Source organism: Triturus cristatus, chromosome 8 (assembly GCF_964204655.1).
Source record: "Triturus cristatus chromosome 8, aTriCri1.1, whole genome shotgun sequence".
In the NCBI taxonomy this organism is placed as follows: Eukaryota; Metazoa; Chordata; class Amphibia; order Caudata; family Salamandridae; genus Triturus; species Triturus cristatus.
In genome coordinates, this window is record NC_140591.1 from 26889707 (window position 1) to 26908022 (window position 18316).

At 47.6% G+C, this 18316-nt stretch overlaps 1 protein-coding gene across 2 annotated transcripts in view; it reads left to right on the forward strand.

Moving 5' to 3' along the window:
- Nucleotides 1-7111: 7111 nt before the first annotated feature.
- Nucleotides 7112-18316, forward strand: part of TRAPPC10 (trafficking protein particle complex subunit 10) — a 584087-nt gene continuing 572882 nt past the window's right edge. The window contains exon 1 of one of the 2 annotated variants that reach the window (XM_085620787.1): nucleotides 7112-8333. In XM_085620787.1, coding sequence (XP_085476913.1) covers nucleotides 8264-8333 — 70 coding nt within the window. In that variant the 5' untranslated portion in view covers nucleotides 7112-8263. The remainder of the gene's footprint in view (nucleotides 8334-18316) is intronic. The other variant, XM_085620788.1, reaches the window with a different exon arrangement.

Below are 18316 nucleotides of genomic sequence, written 5' to 3' on the forward strand. Positions count from 1 at the left end.
ATAACTATGTATGAGTGAGAAAGGCTAAAAGACTAAGAGAGAGTGTGAGAACTTTAGAGTGAGAGACTGCAAAAGAGAGCTTGGATGTATAGAAACAAATGTATGTGCAGTATGAGAAAGCCACATTTTAGAGCATCAGAAGTGATCGTAGTTCTATATCCTAGAAACCACTTTTTGTTGGCTCAGCTCGTGCTTGGGCTGTTAAGAGCCAAGCCAACCCCCTGGCTCAGCACTTCCCATTATTTCTCTTGGTTGTCCAACTCCAGTGCGAGACCCGATTGTGGCACACAACAAATGGAATATGTGCAGAAACAGATGGCTACCTATACGGTGGTCAAAAGATATCCACGGACACTCGGTATTCCGTATGCACTGAATTTCCCAGCTAGGCTCTGTATAACAGTGGAAGGGGAGACACTTTTTCTCAAATCCCAGAGGTATGGGACTGGATCGAAAGCCAGGGCTAGCAGCCCCCACAGCTCCACCGGGAGGAATTGGCCCCCAATAAATGGAAAGAAGCTATAAGTCACTATAAACCACGCAAAAGACTACTACCAAAACGTTCAAAAGCTCAAGTAGAAACTGAAAAGGCCAAGGTGGTGGAGGCCCTACATCGCCATCAGGTGAGCTTCGGGGCCACGAGAATGAGAGGTTCTCAGAGGAGGGGATGACGCAGTGGATGAAAATGGGGTGAACAACATACTGTGAACGGGGGGGGGGCAAGTTATGTTTAAGTCTGCGACATGGTAATGTAGGGTGGGTGGGGAGTTGAGAGCAATACTTTGGGACATGTTTGGTTTTCCGAATCAGGGTTTAGGGATGGTCGCTGAACACATACTAGGATAGGATGAGAATGAGGAGCCAAGACGTGTTTATACAGGTGCCTCCACGATAGCAGTTTTGAAGTGGAATGTCAACCGATTAGGTCATAAAATTAAGTGAGATCTGGTTAGTAAACATATCACATATTCATGAGATGATGGATCCTCACAGGAATAGGGTGCAGGGCAATGGTCCCGTAGCAGAAACTATGTCAGGATATATCCTGGACTTTTATTGGAAAGGCTACAGTGAAAATAGTTAAGGGTTGAAAGATTCTGCAAAGGACTGCCCCTGTAGATCCTTAAGCAAAAGGCAGGGGCTGTCCTTAGAGGCTGATTTAACAGAAGAAGAGACTGGAATGGCACTCTGCAATCATGAAAAATCCCTGGCCCGAATGGCTTACCGGTTGAATCGTTTCGCCATTTATCCCCGAAAGTAATAACCCCCTATATAAAATGCATATTACGGCTTATGACAAGAGCGAATTACTTAGAGATCAGCAGACAGCCACGGTGGTCCCTATTCTGAAACCGGGAAAGCCAATGGATAAATACGACTCATAGAGACCAATCTCCCTGCTGAACGTAGATGCTAAAATACTTCCAAGGCTCTGGCAAATAGACTTACAGGCGTGATATTAAATTTGATTCATCAGGACCAGACTGGTTTTATGCCACATAGGTCAACATGTTTAAATCTTAGAAGACTACACAATAAGATAGCAGCAGCAGCTTGTTAGGGAAAGCAGCGTTGTTTAAGATGGTAGCACTCCCTCGCTTTACTTACATATTCCAAAACACCGCTTACAGGATCCCGAAACATTTTTTCAAGCCGTAGAAATGCTTCTATGGAACTTGTTAAGGCAGGGAGGTGCCCCTAGAATAGCACTTGCAACATTAGAATGGTCTGCACTCGAGGGGGGCATCGCCCTTCCTAACCTAAGATGGTACTACGAAGCTGCTCACTTATCTATAGCGAGTTATTGGGAGAGGAAGGTTACCTACACGTGCTCTACAGGGAGACTCTTAGACCTGAAGCTACGCTGCGTATCTCACCCAACCTAGTTTTCCATCCATCATTGCTGGATTTAGTATATCCTAAATTAGGAACAAACCATCCTTGAGCTCCTCCCTCTCAGAAAGGGGGGTAGAAGCCCGTGGCAGGACTAGGCTTTCCCGTCACGAAGAGAATACCAATGATAAAGCATGCCACCTATGGTGGGTGTGGGATTACGTCCTAGTTAAGGGAAATCCCAAAGGACATTAAAGGCTCACCTTGGATGTTCTCTCTATTCTTCTCTTTTCAGACATAAGGGTTCTATGTAGTGTTACGATTATAGATCGGACCCTCCTCTACCTTTTATGTGTACAGCAGAAGTAGCTTCAGGGGTGGAGCAAACATCTCAGGAGGTTTTTCTGGTAAGGATTATCCCCTCTTCCCCCCCAAAAAAATTGGGTAAGGGTGTGGGAGGGAGAGAGAGAATGATCTGGCTTACAGACAAATGGTAGGCCATTCCTTTAGTTTTTTCCGAAAGGAACAGATTTACCAGTTTGATGCACTACCGTTCAGCTGGTCATCGGCTTTGTGGTGCCTCACAAGCGTCTTTGTTTTGTCATAGAATAGGCCTGGGTGGTAAACTTTGCTCATGGAGTTTTTCTGACTCTTCATAGAGCACAGAGTTACGAAAAACTCCACTTAGCCGTCTTTTTCCTCTCTTGGGGCTCCACAATGGTAAGTTGGTGAGCGCGAGTGAGGAAAATCCAATGCTAGACCGCCTTCCGGCAAGATTTCTCACCGCAGGCAGTCGCAGCAGGTTGCTACCGCTCGTGTTGAAAAACCGGCAGCTCTAGTTGAGGAAGCTGCCGCTCGAGTAGAACATCTACTCGAGCGGCAGATAGGAGCTGTGCCTTCTTGCGCTGCACATGGTGCTGTTCTCGCTGATTTTACTCCCAGTGCTAAAAAAATCAGCGCAAGCTGCACAACTTACCTCACTCCGCCGTTTGCATAACTCTGCAGAGCACGGCAGAAAGATTGTCACTCTGAGGAGTTCCAGATAGAAGAACTTTGCAAATTCCACCCAGGACTATCATAAAACACATATGCACAAGAGGGATAAGACCACAACATACCTAGACATATATTACAAAATGCTCAAAGCCAGGATCGTCGGCACCATCATCTGAACACAACTATCAAATAGTTTGGTCGGCTACAGGTGCACAACCCCAGCAGCCCGGGGATTATGGAGTGTTGCAGGTCCTGCGACCCATACTCATGGGCAGCAGCCTGGCAGGGACTTCAGTCCTCACAGAGGACAGCATCCAACCAACACCTGAAGCCAGCCCAGCCGCCGGTTGCCGACCCTGCTCTCCTCTATCGACCCTCCGTCCAGAGAGTGGGACTGGCCCGGACCCAGACCAGCTCCCCTCTATCGACCCTCCGTCCAGAGAGTGGGACTGGCCTGGACCTAGACCAGACCAGCTCCCTTCTATCGTCCCTCAGTCCACAGAGGGAGACTGGCCAAGACCAGCTCCCCTCTATCGTCCCTCCATCCAGAGAGGGGGACTGGCCCAGATCAGCTCCCCTCTATCGTCCCTCCGTCCACAGAGTGGGACTGGCCCAGACCAGCTCCCCTCTATCGTCCCTACGTCCACAGAGTGGGACTGGCCCAGACCAGACCAGCTCCGCTCTATCGTCCCTCAGTCCACAGAGGGAGACTGGCCAAGACCAGCTCCCCTCTATCATCCCTCCATCCAGAGAGTGGGACTGGCCCAGACCAGCTTCCCTCTATCATCCCTCCGTCCACAGAGTGGGACTGGCCCAGACCAGACCAGCTCCCCTCTATCGTCCCTCCGTCCAGAGAGTGGGACTGGCACAGACCAGCTCCCCTCTATCATCCCTCCGTCCAGAGAGTGGGACTGGCCCGGACCCAGACCAGCTCCCCTCTATCGTCCCTCAGACCAGACCAGCTCCCCTCTATCGTCCCTCAGTCCAGAGAGTGGGACTAGCCCAGACCAGACCAGCTCCCCTCTATCGTCCCTCCGTCCACAGAGTGGGACTGGCCCAGACCAGCTCCCCTCTATCGTCCCTCCGTCCACAGAGTGGGACTGGCCCGGACCCAGACCAGACCAGCTCCCCTCTATCGTCCATCAGTCCAGAGAGTGGGACTAGCCCGAACCAGACCAGCTCCCCTCTATCGTCCCTCCGTCCAGAGAGTGCGACTGGACGAGACCCAGACCAGCTCCCCTCTATCGTCCCTCAGCCCACTGAGGGAGACTGACCAAGACCAGCTCCCCTCTATCGTCCCTCCATCCAGAGAGTGGGACTGGCCCAGACCAGCTCCCCTCTATCGTCCCTCCATCCAGAGAGTGGGACTGGCCCAGACCCGCTCCCCTCTATCGTCCCTCCATCCACAGAGTGGGACTGGCCCAGACCAGACCAGCTCCCCTCTATCGTCCCTCCGTCCACAGAGTGGGACTGGCCCAGACCAGACCAGCTCCCCTCTATCGTCCCTCCGTCCACAGAGTGGGACTGGCCGGACCAGCTCCCCTCTATCATTCCTCCGTCCAGAGAGTGGGACTGGCCCGGACCAGACCAGCTCCCCTCTATCGTCCCTCCGTCCAGAGAGTGGGACTGGCCCGGACCAGACCAGCTCCCCTCTATAGTCCCTCCGTCCAGAGAGCGGGACTGGCCCAGACCAGCTCCCCTCTATCGTCCCTCCGTCCAGAGAGTGGGACTGGCCCGGACCAGACCAGTTCCCCTCTATCGTCCCTCCGTCCAGAGAGTGGGACTGGCCGGACCAGCTCCCCTCTATCATTCCTCCGTCCACAGAGTGGGACTGGCCCAGACCAGCTCCCCTCTATCGTCCCTCCGTCCAGAGAGTGGGACTGGCCGGACCAGACCAGTTCCCCTCTATCCTCCCTCCGTCCAGAGAGTGGGACTGGCCGGACCAGCTCCCCTCTATCATTCCTCCGTCCAGAGAGTGGGACTGGCCTGGACCAGACCAGCTCCCCTCTATCGTCCCTCCGTCCAGAGAGTGGGACTGGCCCGGACCAGACCAGCTCCCCTCTATAGTCCCTCCGTCCAGAGAGCGGGACTGGCCCAGACCAGCTCCCCTCTATCGTCCCTCCGTCCAGAGAGTGGGACTGGCCCGGACCCAGACCAGCTCCCCTCTATCGTCCCTCCGTCTAGAGAGTGAGACTGGCCCAGACCAGACCAGCTCCCCTCTATCGACCCTCCGTCCAGAGAGTGGGACTGGCCTGGACCCAGACCAGCTCCCCTCTATCGTCCCTCCGTCCACAGAGTGGGACTGGCCCAGACCAGACCAGCTCCGCTCTATCGTCCCTCAGTCCACAGAGGGAGACTGGCCAAGACCAGCTCCCCTCTATCGTCCCTCCATCCAGAGAGTGGGACTGGCCCAGACCAGCTTCCCTCTATCATCCCTCCGTCCACAGAGTGGGACTGGCCCAGACCAACTCCCCTCTATCGTCCCTCCGTCCAGAGAGTGGGACTGGCACAGACCAGCTCCCCTCTATCATCCCTCCGTCCAGAGAGTGGGACTGGCCCGGACCCAGACAAGCTCCCCTCTATCGTCCCTCAGACCAGACCAGCTCCCGTCTATCGTCCCTCAGTCCAGAGAGTGGGACTAGCCCAGACCAGACCAGCTCCCCTCTATCGTCCCTCCGTCCACAGAGTGGGACTGGCCCAGACCAGCTCCCCTCTATCGTCCCTCCGTCCACAGAGTGGGACTGGGCCGGACCCAGACCAGACCAGCTCCCCTCTATCGTCCCTCCGTCCAGAGAGTGCGACTGGACGAGACCCAGACCAGCTCCCCTCTATCGTCCCTCAGTCCACTGAGGGAGACTGGCCAAGACCAGCTCCCCTCTATCGTCCCTCCATCCAGAGAGTGGGACTGGCCCAGACCAGCTCCCCTCTATCGTCCCTCCATCCAGAGAGTGGGACTGGCCCGTACCCAGACCCGCTCCCCTCTATCGTCCCTCCATCCAGAGAGTGGGACTAGCCCGAACCAGACCAGCTCCCCTCTATCGTCCCTCCGTCCAGAGAGTGCGACTGGACGAGACCCAGACCAGCTCCCCTCTATCGTCCCTCAGTCCACTGAGGGAGACTGGCCAAGACCAGCTCCCCTCTATCGTCCCTCCATCCAGAGAGTGGGACTGGCCCAGACCAGCTCCCCTCTATCGTCCCTCCATCCAGAGAGTGGGACTGGCCCGTACCCAGACCCGCTCCCCTCTATCGTCCCTCCATCCAGAGAGTGGGACTAGCCCGAACCAGACCAGCTCCCCTCTATCGTCCCTCCGTCCAGAGAGTGCGACTGGACGAGACCCAGACCAGCTCCCCTCTATCGTCCCTCAGTCCACTGAGGGAGACTGGCCAAGACCAGCTCCCCTCTATCGTCCCTCCATCCAGAGAGTGGGACTGGCCCAGACCAGCTCCCCTCTATCGTCCCTCCATCCAGAGAGTGGGACTGGCCCAGACCCGCTCCCCTCTATCGTCCCTCCATCCACAGAGTGGGACTGGCCCAGACCAGACCAGCTCCCCTCTATCGTCCCTCCGTCCACAGAGTGGGACTGGCCCAGACCAGACCAGCTCCCCTCTATCGTCCCTCCGTCCAGAGAGTGGGACTGGCCGGACAAGACCTGTTCCCCTCTATCGTCCCTCTGTCCAGAGAGTGGGACTGGCCGGACCAGCTCCCCTCTATCATTCCTCCGTCCAGAGAGTGGGACTGTCCCGGACCAGACCAGCTCCCCTCTATCGTCCCTCCGTCCAGAGAGTGGGACTGGCTTGGACCTGACCAGCTCCCCTCTATCGTCCCTCCGTCCAAAGAGTGGGGCTGGCTTGGACCAGCCGCCGGTTGCCGTCGCTGCTCCCCTCTATCCGCCGACCATCCGAGAGCAGGACCTGCCCGGGCCCAGACCAGCTGCCGATGCTGCACCACCTCCCCTACGTCGCCCCTCCGAGAGCAGGACCTGCCCAGGCCCAGACCACCTGTCACTGGCACCGACCCCGCTCGCCTCAGACAGACAACGGTCCCTGACAGACTCCCTCAGAACTGCTGTCAGATAAGTCCCGCCTCCTGTATAACGTAGCGTCCGCCCACTGGCGGGGGACACAAACGGACCCGGGCACGTGCGAAGTCCGCAACCAATCAGCACGAAGAATTCTGTGCGGCGCGCTACGATTGGCTACGGTTCCGCCTTGACCCCAATCTTATGTCACCCTACATACTAAGAGTCCCGCCCACTCCCGGAATAGGTTCAGGTGCGGGATTGGCTGTCTTCCGACCCGGAAGTAGTGAGATTACGGACGGGACAAATGTCACCCGTTAATAGATGCAGCTGAATGCACGGAGGTTCCGGGGAAGTACCGGGCGGGGGCCGCCGTAGCCCCGAGCATCAGGCCTCTGTGGGGAGAGAGGCTTCCGACCTCGCTCTGCCCTTGCGGGGAGAGCTCGCCGTGCCATGACAGACCCGAGCACACCCAGCCTTCCTGCTGCCGTGGGTGGCAGCTCTGTCCCTGCAGCGGCGGGCAACGGCGCCTCCCGGAGGTAGAGGCCCGCAAGCAGAGGATCCAGGGCTGATAGAGATCTTTGGACTGGACCCCAGTACACCCCCTGCTGCTTCGGGGACAGCCCAGAGACTGAAACCTTCAGACCGACACCCAGAGAGTGGAGAGCCCCCAGCACCACCCAGAGGGACAGACCCTCGAACTGGACCCCAGGGAGTGGAGAGCCCCCAGCACCACCCAGAGGGACAGACCCTCGGACTGGACCCCAGTGCACCCCTGCTGCTGCGGAGACAGCCCAGAGACTGAAACCCTCGCTCAGACTGACACCCAGGGAGTGTAGAGCCCCCAGCACCACCCAGAGGGAGAGACCCTCGGACTGGACCCCAGTGCACTCTGCAGACGCAGTGACAGCCCAGAGATAAACATCCAGAGACTCCATAACACTCTGATCCTGCAGTGACAGCCCATAGATGGAGACCTTCACACAGAGACTCCACAACACTCTGCTTGTTTAGTGTCGGCCCCTAACACAGTGTCTCAGCCTCGGGTCCCTCCTGACAGAGATTATCTCTCCCCTCTTGACTCTTGCGTTAAGATCCCCACACTCCACCCAGTGTAGATCCCCCCCCCCCCTCCGATAACCACAGACCTCCATCCCCTCCCAGCTACTACCTGCCCATCGACTGTCTCACGTTTATTAATTCATTCTTTATCTCGTATTTAGTCCAAACCTCACCTGTCCACTCAAACCCTGTCCCTGACACCAACTAATCCAAGGTCCAAACTTTGATCGAATGGGCAGATTCTTTTCCTAAACCTGTCTTCAGCTTCCTGTCTCTTCCCCTGACATCTCCCTGGCATTGTAGTCATACCGTGCTCCCTATGTCTTTCGGAAGTTAACCGCTGCTGGGTGCCCATGGAAACTGCAGAGGAGGAGGAGCCCCCCGCATCAGCCTACACCATGGAGAACAAGCCCATTGTGACATGTGAGTACCAGAGGGGATCCCCGTAAAACAAGTAGTAGGTGGTAACTTTATACCATTGAGAGCAAGCACATACAGTAGTGCCTTTACCACCTACTGTTGCGTGTGAGTTCAAGAGGGCTACGTTCAGTGGGATGGTAGTTTGGGGGAAGCTTTCTCAATACTCCTTACTCACCTGTAGCAAAGCGGGTACTTGGGTGGTAACCATAAACTCCTTATAGCAAGTGGTACATGAGCAAAGTTCTTTAGTAATCAGAAGTTCAGGTATACTAGACTCTGTAACACACCTTTTCTAGGCTTGAAACCCGAGACATTACTAGTTTTTCTTTGCATGTGGAGCTTGTTGCTGTCACATACCATGTTAAAAAATGATGAAAAATATAGTTTTGTTTTAATGGGTTGATGTGAACAGGTTGGTGACGTTTCGATCTTTATATAGTAAACATCCACAAGGCCATCTTCAGGACCGTGTTTATAGAAAAGGACTCTTACTGGAAAAATGCTTACATACTCATGAAGTACTCAAAGCGATAAATATGGCATCTATAATGTATTCAGAGACCTCCACGTAAATAGATGCTAAATAGTCAAGCAGATGTATAGAGACTAAAACGTTGACAACCTATTCACATCAGCCCATTCAAACAAAACTGTAAGTATTATATTTTTTATACTCCTGTTCTCTAAGTTTATGCTGTAAGGCTGAGTGACACTGTACGCTGCATAAGGCTTCTTGTAAAAAAGTTTATATATTGGTTACTTGTTTGTCTTGTATGGTGTGTATTGCATATACGTGACACTATGTTTATCCCTTTGTGTAAAATATATATATATCAGCTCCCAAGTTGCCCAAGGCAAGAACAGCACTCAAATGCCAGCATTTGGCTGTAAGCCTTTATTCAGGTATGCACAATGTCCCGTCTGCCAATTCTTATTGACAGCGATTCCGTCATGTTTGGCCTGACGCGTTTCAAAGGTTAATCCCTCCTTCCTCAGAGGCTGTTGACGGAAAAGTTCACGCGCTTGTTGCCGGTTTCAATTCCACCATATTTATGCTTGATTCCACGCCCCTTAATTGGGCTGCTTGTTGAAATCTGTGGGGCATTATGGGGAATGTAGTACCGGAAACCATTGTTACCGCAAATGGCTGCGCTAATTCCCTGCCGGATCAAAGCAGATTTTCAAGCCCTGGATGGGACTCAGCACATGGGACCCGTCCTTAATCCTTGGCTGGTGCTCCGCAAAGTAGCTCGGTTAAATACCAAGCTTCGTGGCCCCCATTAGATTCGCTGGGGTGGTGCGCGTTCGGCGGCTGGACCACCGCCTGTAAATGTCAGCTCCCAAGTTGCCCAAGGCAAGAACAGCACTCCACGCCAGCATTTGGCTGTAACCCTTTATTCAGGTATGCACAATGTCCCGTCTGCCAATTCCTATTGACAGCGATTCCGTCATGTTTGGCCTGACGCGTTTCAAAGGTTAATCCCTCCTTCCTCAGAGGCTGTTGACAGAAAAGTTTATGCGCTTGTTGCTGGTTTCAATTCCACCATATTTATGCTTGATTCCAAGCCCCTTAATTGTGCATACCTGAATAAAGGCTTACAGCCAAATGCTGGCGTTTTGAGTGCTGTTCTTGCCTTGGGCAACTTGGAAGCTGACATATATATTCACACACAAAGATTCCTGTCTGCCAATCCTCGGCAGACCCAGCAGGCACGGACCTCAGCCAAACTCTAGGAAGACTTCAGACGTAATGTCGTGGAAAAGCAGTGTAGTTTAATCCAAAGTTAACCACAGAATTACATAGGCATAGTAGTGCCTGCCATGACGCGTTTCACTTGACACAGCGAGCTTGATCACATGATACGCTTCGTTTCCGGGAAAGTCTTACCAAAAAAAAAAAAAATGTGAACAGTTGACTATAGAGATAGCCACACCTGGTTAGTGAATAGCGAAGACAGACTAGACAAGTACTCAGTGCGGGCGATATGATTAAAAGCATAAATACCAATTTGTCGAAATAAATAGGAGAAGACCCATAAGCTAAGTGTCTTTCAAATACAGATACTAAAAACAGACAATGCTGCAATATTTTAGTTAAATACTTGAAATCCACAATGCATAGGTCTGTTCGAAAACATGCAAGTGCATTCTATAAATACTATGAAAACTGATGGTAAAGCAGTCACAAATAAACATATCGATATCTCATACTGCGGAACTATACTGAATTAATGGATGTGCAAATAGGCAAAAAAATATAAAAAGAATATTAATATTATATATGGCAGTTCAGCTAGCGCGAAACTTAATAGAAAGGACAGTACAGAGAATCAAAGATCCACATTGTTCGGTAAATAAATTGTAAATGGCTGATACCGGCGTAGATGATCCGGTGTGGAGCACAGAAAAATTAAATACAGATAATTCATCAAAATATAAAATGCAAGTGCAAATTTGGTCTAATGTTATCCACATAGTGATCAATACTAGTAGCTGCCAAAAGAAACCCTTCCTCCCGAGCCATTCAAGCCAGGCCATACGCCTATAAAAAAAACAGCATATAAATAGTCTGTACTATCAAATAATCTGAAAAGTGCATAGTGTGATAAAAAAGAGCAAAATAGTGCTGTGCAACTTACAAATACAATAGCAGCTTGAAATCATTTAAGCTTAAATGATTATAAAGTGCAAGTGCCAATGATTTCATATAGTTCACAGAAAAATGACGATTAAAATCAGATCTAAATAGCAATGAGAGAGAGCGCTAGAATAATAAATGAATCCAAGGTTGCATGTAGCTCTCCCAACCGCAATCTATAGGAAGGATTTAGAGGACCTAAATGCACTACAGGTTGGAGGAGATGGTGGACAGAATCACTGACCCTACATAAATTTCACCCAACTCGATGAAATTATGTAAATCTTCACTCATGTTTAGTCCATTCGGCAATCGGGTGTTGAGAGCTAGAATAAAATGCGATTCTCGTTGCTGAAGCAGGTTTTCCCGGTTCCCGCCCCGTCCGGGGATGGGTACTGCCCCTAATACAGCGTATTACAGGTCTTTCAATTTGTTTTGATGGACTAGTTTAAAATGCCTGTCGACTATAGTTAGGGTCGGAATTTACTATGGCCCGTACATGCTGTAAAATACGTTTGTGCACGGGAAGTTTTGTACTCCCTATGTACTCAAGTCCACACAAGCACCTAAGTTTGTAAATAGCAAATTCCGTTCTACAGGTGAGATGTTCCCTGATTTCAACAGCTTTCTCACTAAAAGCTGTTACATAGTGGGTTGCATTGGTCGCGAAGGTACAGGCACAACATGAATTACATTTATAAAAACCCATTTTCTTGAGCCAGATGCTTTTTAGTGTAATTTCGGGCATAGGCTTAACTAAGGGATCCTTCATCGAGGACGCCATCCTAAATGTGATTGAAGGCAACGTGAGTAAGATGGAACCCAGAGTGATGTCAGTGAGTATGATCAGCCATTCTGAATAGATAATCCTACGGATTTTCTGTTCTTGCTGACTAAAGGTGGTAATCAGTCGAATAGTAAGCTTCTCATCAATAGGAAGCTCACCTATGTTGGTAGTCCTAGTCTGTTTAGGCCGCAGTAATGCTTCTCTAGATATATCATTTGCTCTAGATATATCATTTGCTTTTGTCAGGGTTTGGTTCAAGTGAGACTTATTATTATAACCTCAATCCAAAAACCGACAAAATGCTTCCTGCTGACATTCTTTGGAGACAGCATCCAAACTACAAATTCGGCAGATGCGCACAAACTCGCCGTAAGGTATGCTTTTAATGAGCTGGCGTGGGTGAGAACTGCCAGCGTGTAAAATAGAGTTTCTTGCGGTGGACTTACGATGAAGCCTAGTGTGTATTTTCTCATCAGTAATGTATACTGAGACATCAAGAAACTCTACACTAGAATCATCAATAGTGGCAGTAAACTTAATATTGAGCTCATGAGTGTTGATAACTCCAACAAATTCAATAGCTGCCTCTCTAGATCCATTCCAAACCAGACAGATGTCCTCGATGTACCGCCAATAGTGCACAATGTGCTTGTGCCAGTCTCTGTGCGTGGTCATGAGGACACACCTCTCCCACCAGCCAACAAGCAAGCATGCATAGCTGGGGGAGAAGTATACCCCCTATAGCCACGCCCCTTAGTTGATGGTAAATCTCCTGATTAAATTTTTTTAAAAAGTTGTTCAGCAGACACAATTCAATCATTTCTAAGAGCATACAGTTATGATCTTTCATATTAATATCTCTATTGTCTAAAAAGTACTTGGTTGCAGCAATACCATCCACATGATTGATGCTTGTTTAAAGCAACTCAATGTCCATAACCACAAGCCAGTAGTTAGGATGCCAAACTACTTAATTGATCTTAATCAGGAAATCTGTGGTATCTTTTATGTATGATGGTAGAGATGTTACATGTGGCTGCAAATAAAAGTCTACATATTTATATAAATTCTCGCTCCTACTCCTCTGGGCAGAAATAATTGGACGTCCTAGTATAGGTGTCGTTTTTTTAATTAACTTTCGGTAGAAAGTATAGTATAGGAGTTACAGGGTGTTCCACGCTGAGAAAGTTCAAAATCGTCTTTAGTCAATAATCCATTTCTTTTCCACTGATGTAGACGTTTCCGCATCATATCATGGGCTGTTCTCATTTCTGATTTTGACGATTTTTTGTAACAGAAACCATCGGACAGATGCCGTTCAGCTTCTGCCATATACTGAGTTCTTTACCATAAAACAGTATTTCCGCCTTTGTCGGACTTATTTATAATCAGGTCATGGGTGTTTTGAAGTTTTTTGATCAAGGTACGTTACGGGATGTTTCTATAGTTCATATGCTGTTGAGTAGATGCCACAGTTCTATTACGACTTTTCAGCTCAGCTATCACTCTGTCGCTAAACACGTCAACCGCAGCCTTTGGCATCATGGGAAGAAATGTAGATGCAGGGCGGAACGGGCTAGGAGCGGCTTTGTTAGAGACGATACCCAAAACAGCCGATGTGGGTTGTAAGCATTGGCTAGGGGTATCAGTAGCTAAGGAGTGTAGGAGTTGCAGATGCAATATATCCCTAACTTGAAGAGTCCCTTCCATAATAGCATTAACAGAGGATTCAACAGCCAGCAGCGTGTGGGGTTTGTTCAGCTCGAAATATTTGATAAGTTTTATCTTTTGAATACATTTGAAGACATCAATCCTAGTTGCATTGTAAGAAAATTGATTTATCGGACAGTATGACAGACCAAGTGCAAGAAGCTGAGTTTCAGCCTTTGTTAAAATGGCATCCGTGAGATTGATGACTTTGTTATTATTGGCATTGCTTATCGTATATATATATATATATATATATATATATATGTGTGTGTGTTTGTTATTAAATAATTAAATTATAATTTCTACATACCTTAGCACAGAATCTTTTCTTTCTATCTGTGCCCTTAATGAATTATTTATGTAAACTATTTTCATTGATGGATTCATTTTTACTGGATCTTGTTTGACTATTCTCTAAACTTTATAACCTTTGGTTAAAAAATAATTCCATTAGGAGTCTCTTGTTGTTTACGCCATATATCCTGCAGGCACACAGCAAATGAGACCCCTGACTGTAACTTGCTATTATGCATTCATGGCTACACTTCTGTTTAAACTGGATAGTACAAACCCTGAGTAGATCTTTTTACAGATTAAAGACGCTTGCCCTTTGTAGGTCTGTTTTCCGTTTTCTGCATAGATCCCGATTCTGGGATAGATTCTGACTGTGCAAATTCAGCCAATTGTCGATACACATGTGTTAAACCTGTAATACCTTTACCTGTAACGATAGGCTGATGGGTGCTGCTTCCATGAAGTAAAGATATCGGATCCTGACTGCTTGAAATACCTTTTCTTCTCACAGTTATACCTTACCATTCATACAGGGTGAAAGGTACACCTGCTTATCCGCATATCCCCTTTACTTCAGTGCAGTATGTACATACACCTTTACTTCTCCCTTACTGTGTCTGATATACCGTTTACACTGCTGTAGACCGTGCCAGAACTGTTCCCTGTTGATAGTGATTCCTTTTGATATACATCTTTAAGGAAACTCAAAAATTGTTAACAATTGATTAAACAAATAAAGAACTGGAGTGAAAACATCTTACAGAAAATGTTGCAGAATGTCATTTTTGGAGATCTGAAAGTAACAAAACCACAGCAGGTACGGAGATTTGCTGTGACCTCCCCTTCATAGAAAATGGGGAATGGAAGGGCGGAGGGAAATATTGAGGGGGAGGAGACAATTCATTTTGGAATTAAAGAAATAAGCTTCCATGAAGGATGTAAGGGAGATTCAGGTTATAGGACGCCCCAAACTTTGTGACATGAAGGACAGGCTGATTTGATTAGTTATTTAGGGTTGAATTTGTTTTAGGATGATATGGTATTGTCAAACTTTATAGCAGACCTATTTAGGTTTTGGCAAATATGTATTTACAAAAACATGATAGATTTTTAGGGATCTGTGTGACAGCAAATTATGATGTTCTTTTTCAGTTGTATTATGTCCCACTTATTAAGAAAGTAAAGTCTTGTTCTAGATAATTCAGAGGGTTCTCCCCCTAGTTATAAAAAGAAAGGTTGTGTTCCTTGCTAAAATTGTCCTGGTTCACACTTGTTTTGCTCTCCAATATACCATGCATTTGTATGTCAAGATAAAGAAAAAAAACTTTTTTTTGGATTTTACTTGGGTACATAAGTGTTTCATGTTTCATCACAGAAGTGAAGTCTGATGAAAGACGATTGTGGTCCAGCAGTTTCCAATTTAAAACAACACTTTTTAGCTGTCTTTGCATCATGTTGTGCCAGGTTCTGATTTGTAGGTGATTTCTATCAATGATAATGTTTTGATTCAATTTATCATCGAAGTATTCCTTAATTTAACCCCAGTGGGACGTGAAATGCACCGGGATACATAGAAAGTTAGATACAAGACACTACAAGTATGATCTCAGAGAAATATATTTTTTCCCTCATTTTGATATTCTTTTGATTAATGCCAAAACGAGTTCAGAAGTCTGTGCGCTATTTTTGTTTAATCCATAAATTGATACGGCAGTAGTAAGATAGCAGTGTCCGCGTCATTTATATTAGCGATTTTCTAATTGCGCACTCTGGAAGCCTGTATACTGTTTTGGTATAGTACCTAAATCGTAGTTTTGGTTATCTTATAATCGGATATCCGGCACCTTCACCACATTGGATGTTAGTACTATTGTGTAATCATCTGATTTGGTGAAGTTGCTTGCAGATGGCTCTATAATGGCATAGGTTCATGTTCTGTTTATGTGCACAAAGCCTTACTATCAGATAATCTTAATCGAATAAACGACAGGGCAGAGAAACTGGAATTTTGATCAGTTTTGGCAATGTTCAAGTGAATTACATTTTTAACAAACTATGTCTCCGGTTTCAGTTGCATTCTGTTTGTTTTACTGCAAATAGCTGCAATGTCTTACCACTCTTTATTCGTAAAGTACTTCTCCAACGTGCCCTAGATGTAAAATAGAGTAATGTGGTGGTTGGCTGCACATTGCGTGGACATGTCCTTATCTAAATGATTACTGCTGTGAAATCTTTAGCCTGTTAAGTCAACAAATATAATTGCAGTCCTCCTGTATTCTAAGAAGCCCTCCTGTTTTTCTGCATACACTTGGCAGACTTGCTGAGTAAGCAAACAAAATCGATTTTATACCCATGCCTGTGACGAGATCAATTATTACATAACAAAGGAAAATAAATAGTGTACCAACTTTTATGAAATGGGATAAGAAAAGGATAAAAGTAACATTCACAGGCTCGATACATTGCAAATTTTGAAGTTCAGAATGGGAATGTAGTGTGAATTTGAACAGGGTATTATAAATTGAAATATAGCCCAAGTGGCTTAAATCAAGTCTGTGTTGAATCTTTGAACAATCTGAAAGCAGTTAGCAAATCGTAAAACTGGGTATACAGTAGGAGCTGCGTGCTGTGTTTGCAAATTGTTTTCCTTATTAATGGGTTTTGAGATTAATGAATTATAAATCCTATTTATGAAGCAACGTCGATTTCTTTACATAGTAATGTACTGTCCGAAAGGAAAAAAATTGAGGCGGTACTGATGGATACAGGGATGTTGTTTCAGATATTAGTCGCATAGATGGAAAAGGCCTTTTGTCTTTTTTTATTTCTTAGTCTGCAGTCTGATGGTGTCCTGCCTGTGAGTGTGCCGAGATCCACCAGAGATGGTGCTCTTGTCTGCAAGATAAGCTGGGTGCTGGTCCTGGTAGCTTTGTAAATGATGCAGCTGGTTTTCAAGATGGTGTGAGTGAGTAAGGGGAGCCAGTGGAGTTCCATTAGGATGGGGGCGATGTTATCATATTTCTTCAGGCCCTGGATGAGATGTTCTGTAGAGTGTAGGATGCCCCTAAGGGGTGCTGGTGTGGAGTCGGGATGCCATGAAGTTAAGTGTTGCCCCATCCAGATGTGAGAGTACGAGCGCTTGAACAGCAGTTCTCAAGTTGCTTTCTGGAAGAGATGATTTGACTTACTTTAGGAAAGAAAGCTGTCACGAGCCCGACTGGTCATTTTTTATTTTTTGGGCAGTATGTTTCTTAAGTGTGAGGTTGGTGTCCTGGGTAAATCAGAGTGACTTGGCATTCGGTGAAAGTTGGGTTTAAGGCCATTAAGATTCATGTGATTGAGGCAGGTTTGTACTGTATCTTCTTTATTGTTCTTGGCAAATACCAGGAATTCTGGGACTTTTTACGGCTTTGGCACTGTTGAGCTGGCTCGGCTGTGCCGAAGCCATGCAAGGACCGCCGACGTGATAACGAGTTCAACTCATGCAGGCAGACGGTCCTTTAGCCTTTCCCGTGGCGGTGCCAGAGAATCGGGCACCGCAATGAAAATGTAAAAAATGTTTCAGTACGGCATGGACGGTGACATCCATGCCGTGCTGGAACTGGGGTATGTTGTGCCCCCCTTAATACATCCACATGGCGGGTGGGGCAGGGGGGCCCTATAGGGCACCCTTTGTTCCTCCACAGCCAGCCTTTTCATGGCTGGGAGCCCACCATTAAATGGCTGGCGGTGGAGGGAACTGGTAATATGCTCAGTGGGACTGCTCCAGTCCCACTGGGCATGTTACATTGAGCCTCTGCCGCGCACACCGCCAGGGAACAGTGGTTCCCTGGCGCAGGCAGCGGTCCATTGCTGGTACGACTTTAAACGTCGTAATCTTGTGGACGGTGGACCGCCACTGTAGCACCACAGGGAGTGCAGCAGTCTGGAGATCGCCACACTTGTAATCATTGCCCCTGTCCTGATTGGGTTGAGCTGTAGGTCACTGCTGGACATCCAGATATGGATGATGTGTAAGCAGTGTTTAAGGCATTGAATATCTGAAACCGAGGAGAGTTTCAAGCATATTTGTTTATCATCGGCATATCGGTGACTCTTGATGCTGTTAGTAGTATAAGCAATAACAGTGTACCTATTCTGCTCTTGTTTCCTAAAGATTCTAACTGGACTTAATAATTACATTGGTGTGAGTGAATGAAGCACTTGGGTTCAAAGATGTTGTATTATTTACATATATTCAAAGGAGCATATTATAAAAGCTCCCCAATAAGTATCAATTCACCAACTTAAATTGAGCATTGCATTTACATATAACACTTACATTTCCTGATATTATATTTGATTTGGTAAATTGAAACAGACTTTGTGCAAATACAATTGTGAAAGTAGTGTAGTAGAGCCCAACACCGTATGCGTGCTCGTTGTGAGTGTAAGCATTTATTAAAATCCAAATACTATACGGTGGATCTCTCTATACACATACACTGTGTGCTATTTTGTTGGGACAAATGCGGGGTGCTGTCTTCAAGTGTGTGTGAGTTCTTCTAACCCCACTAT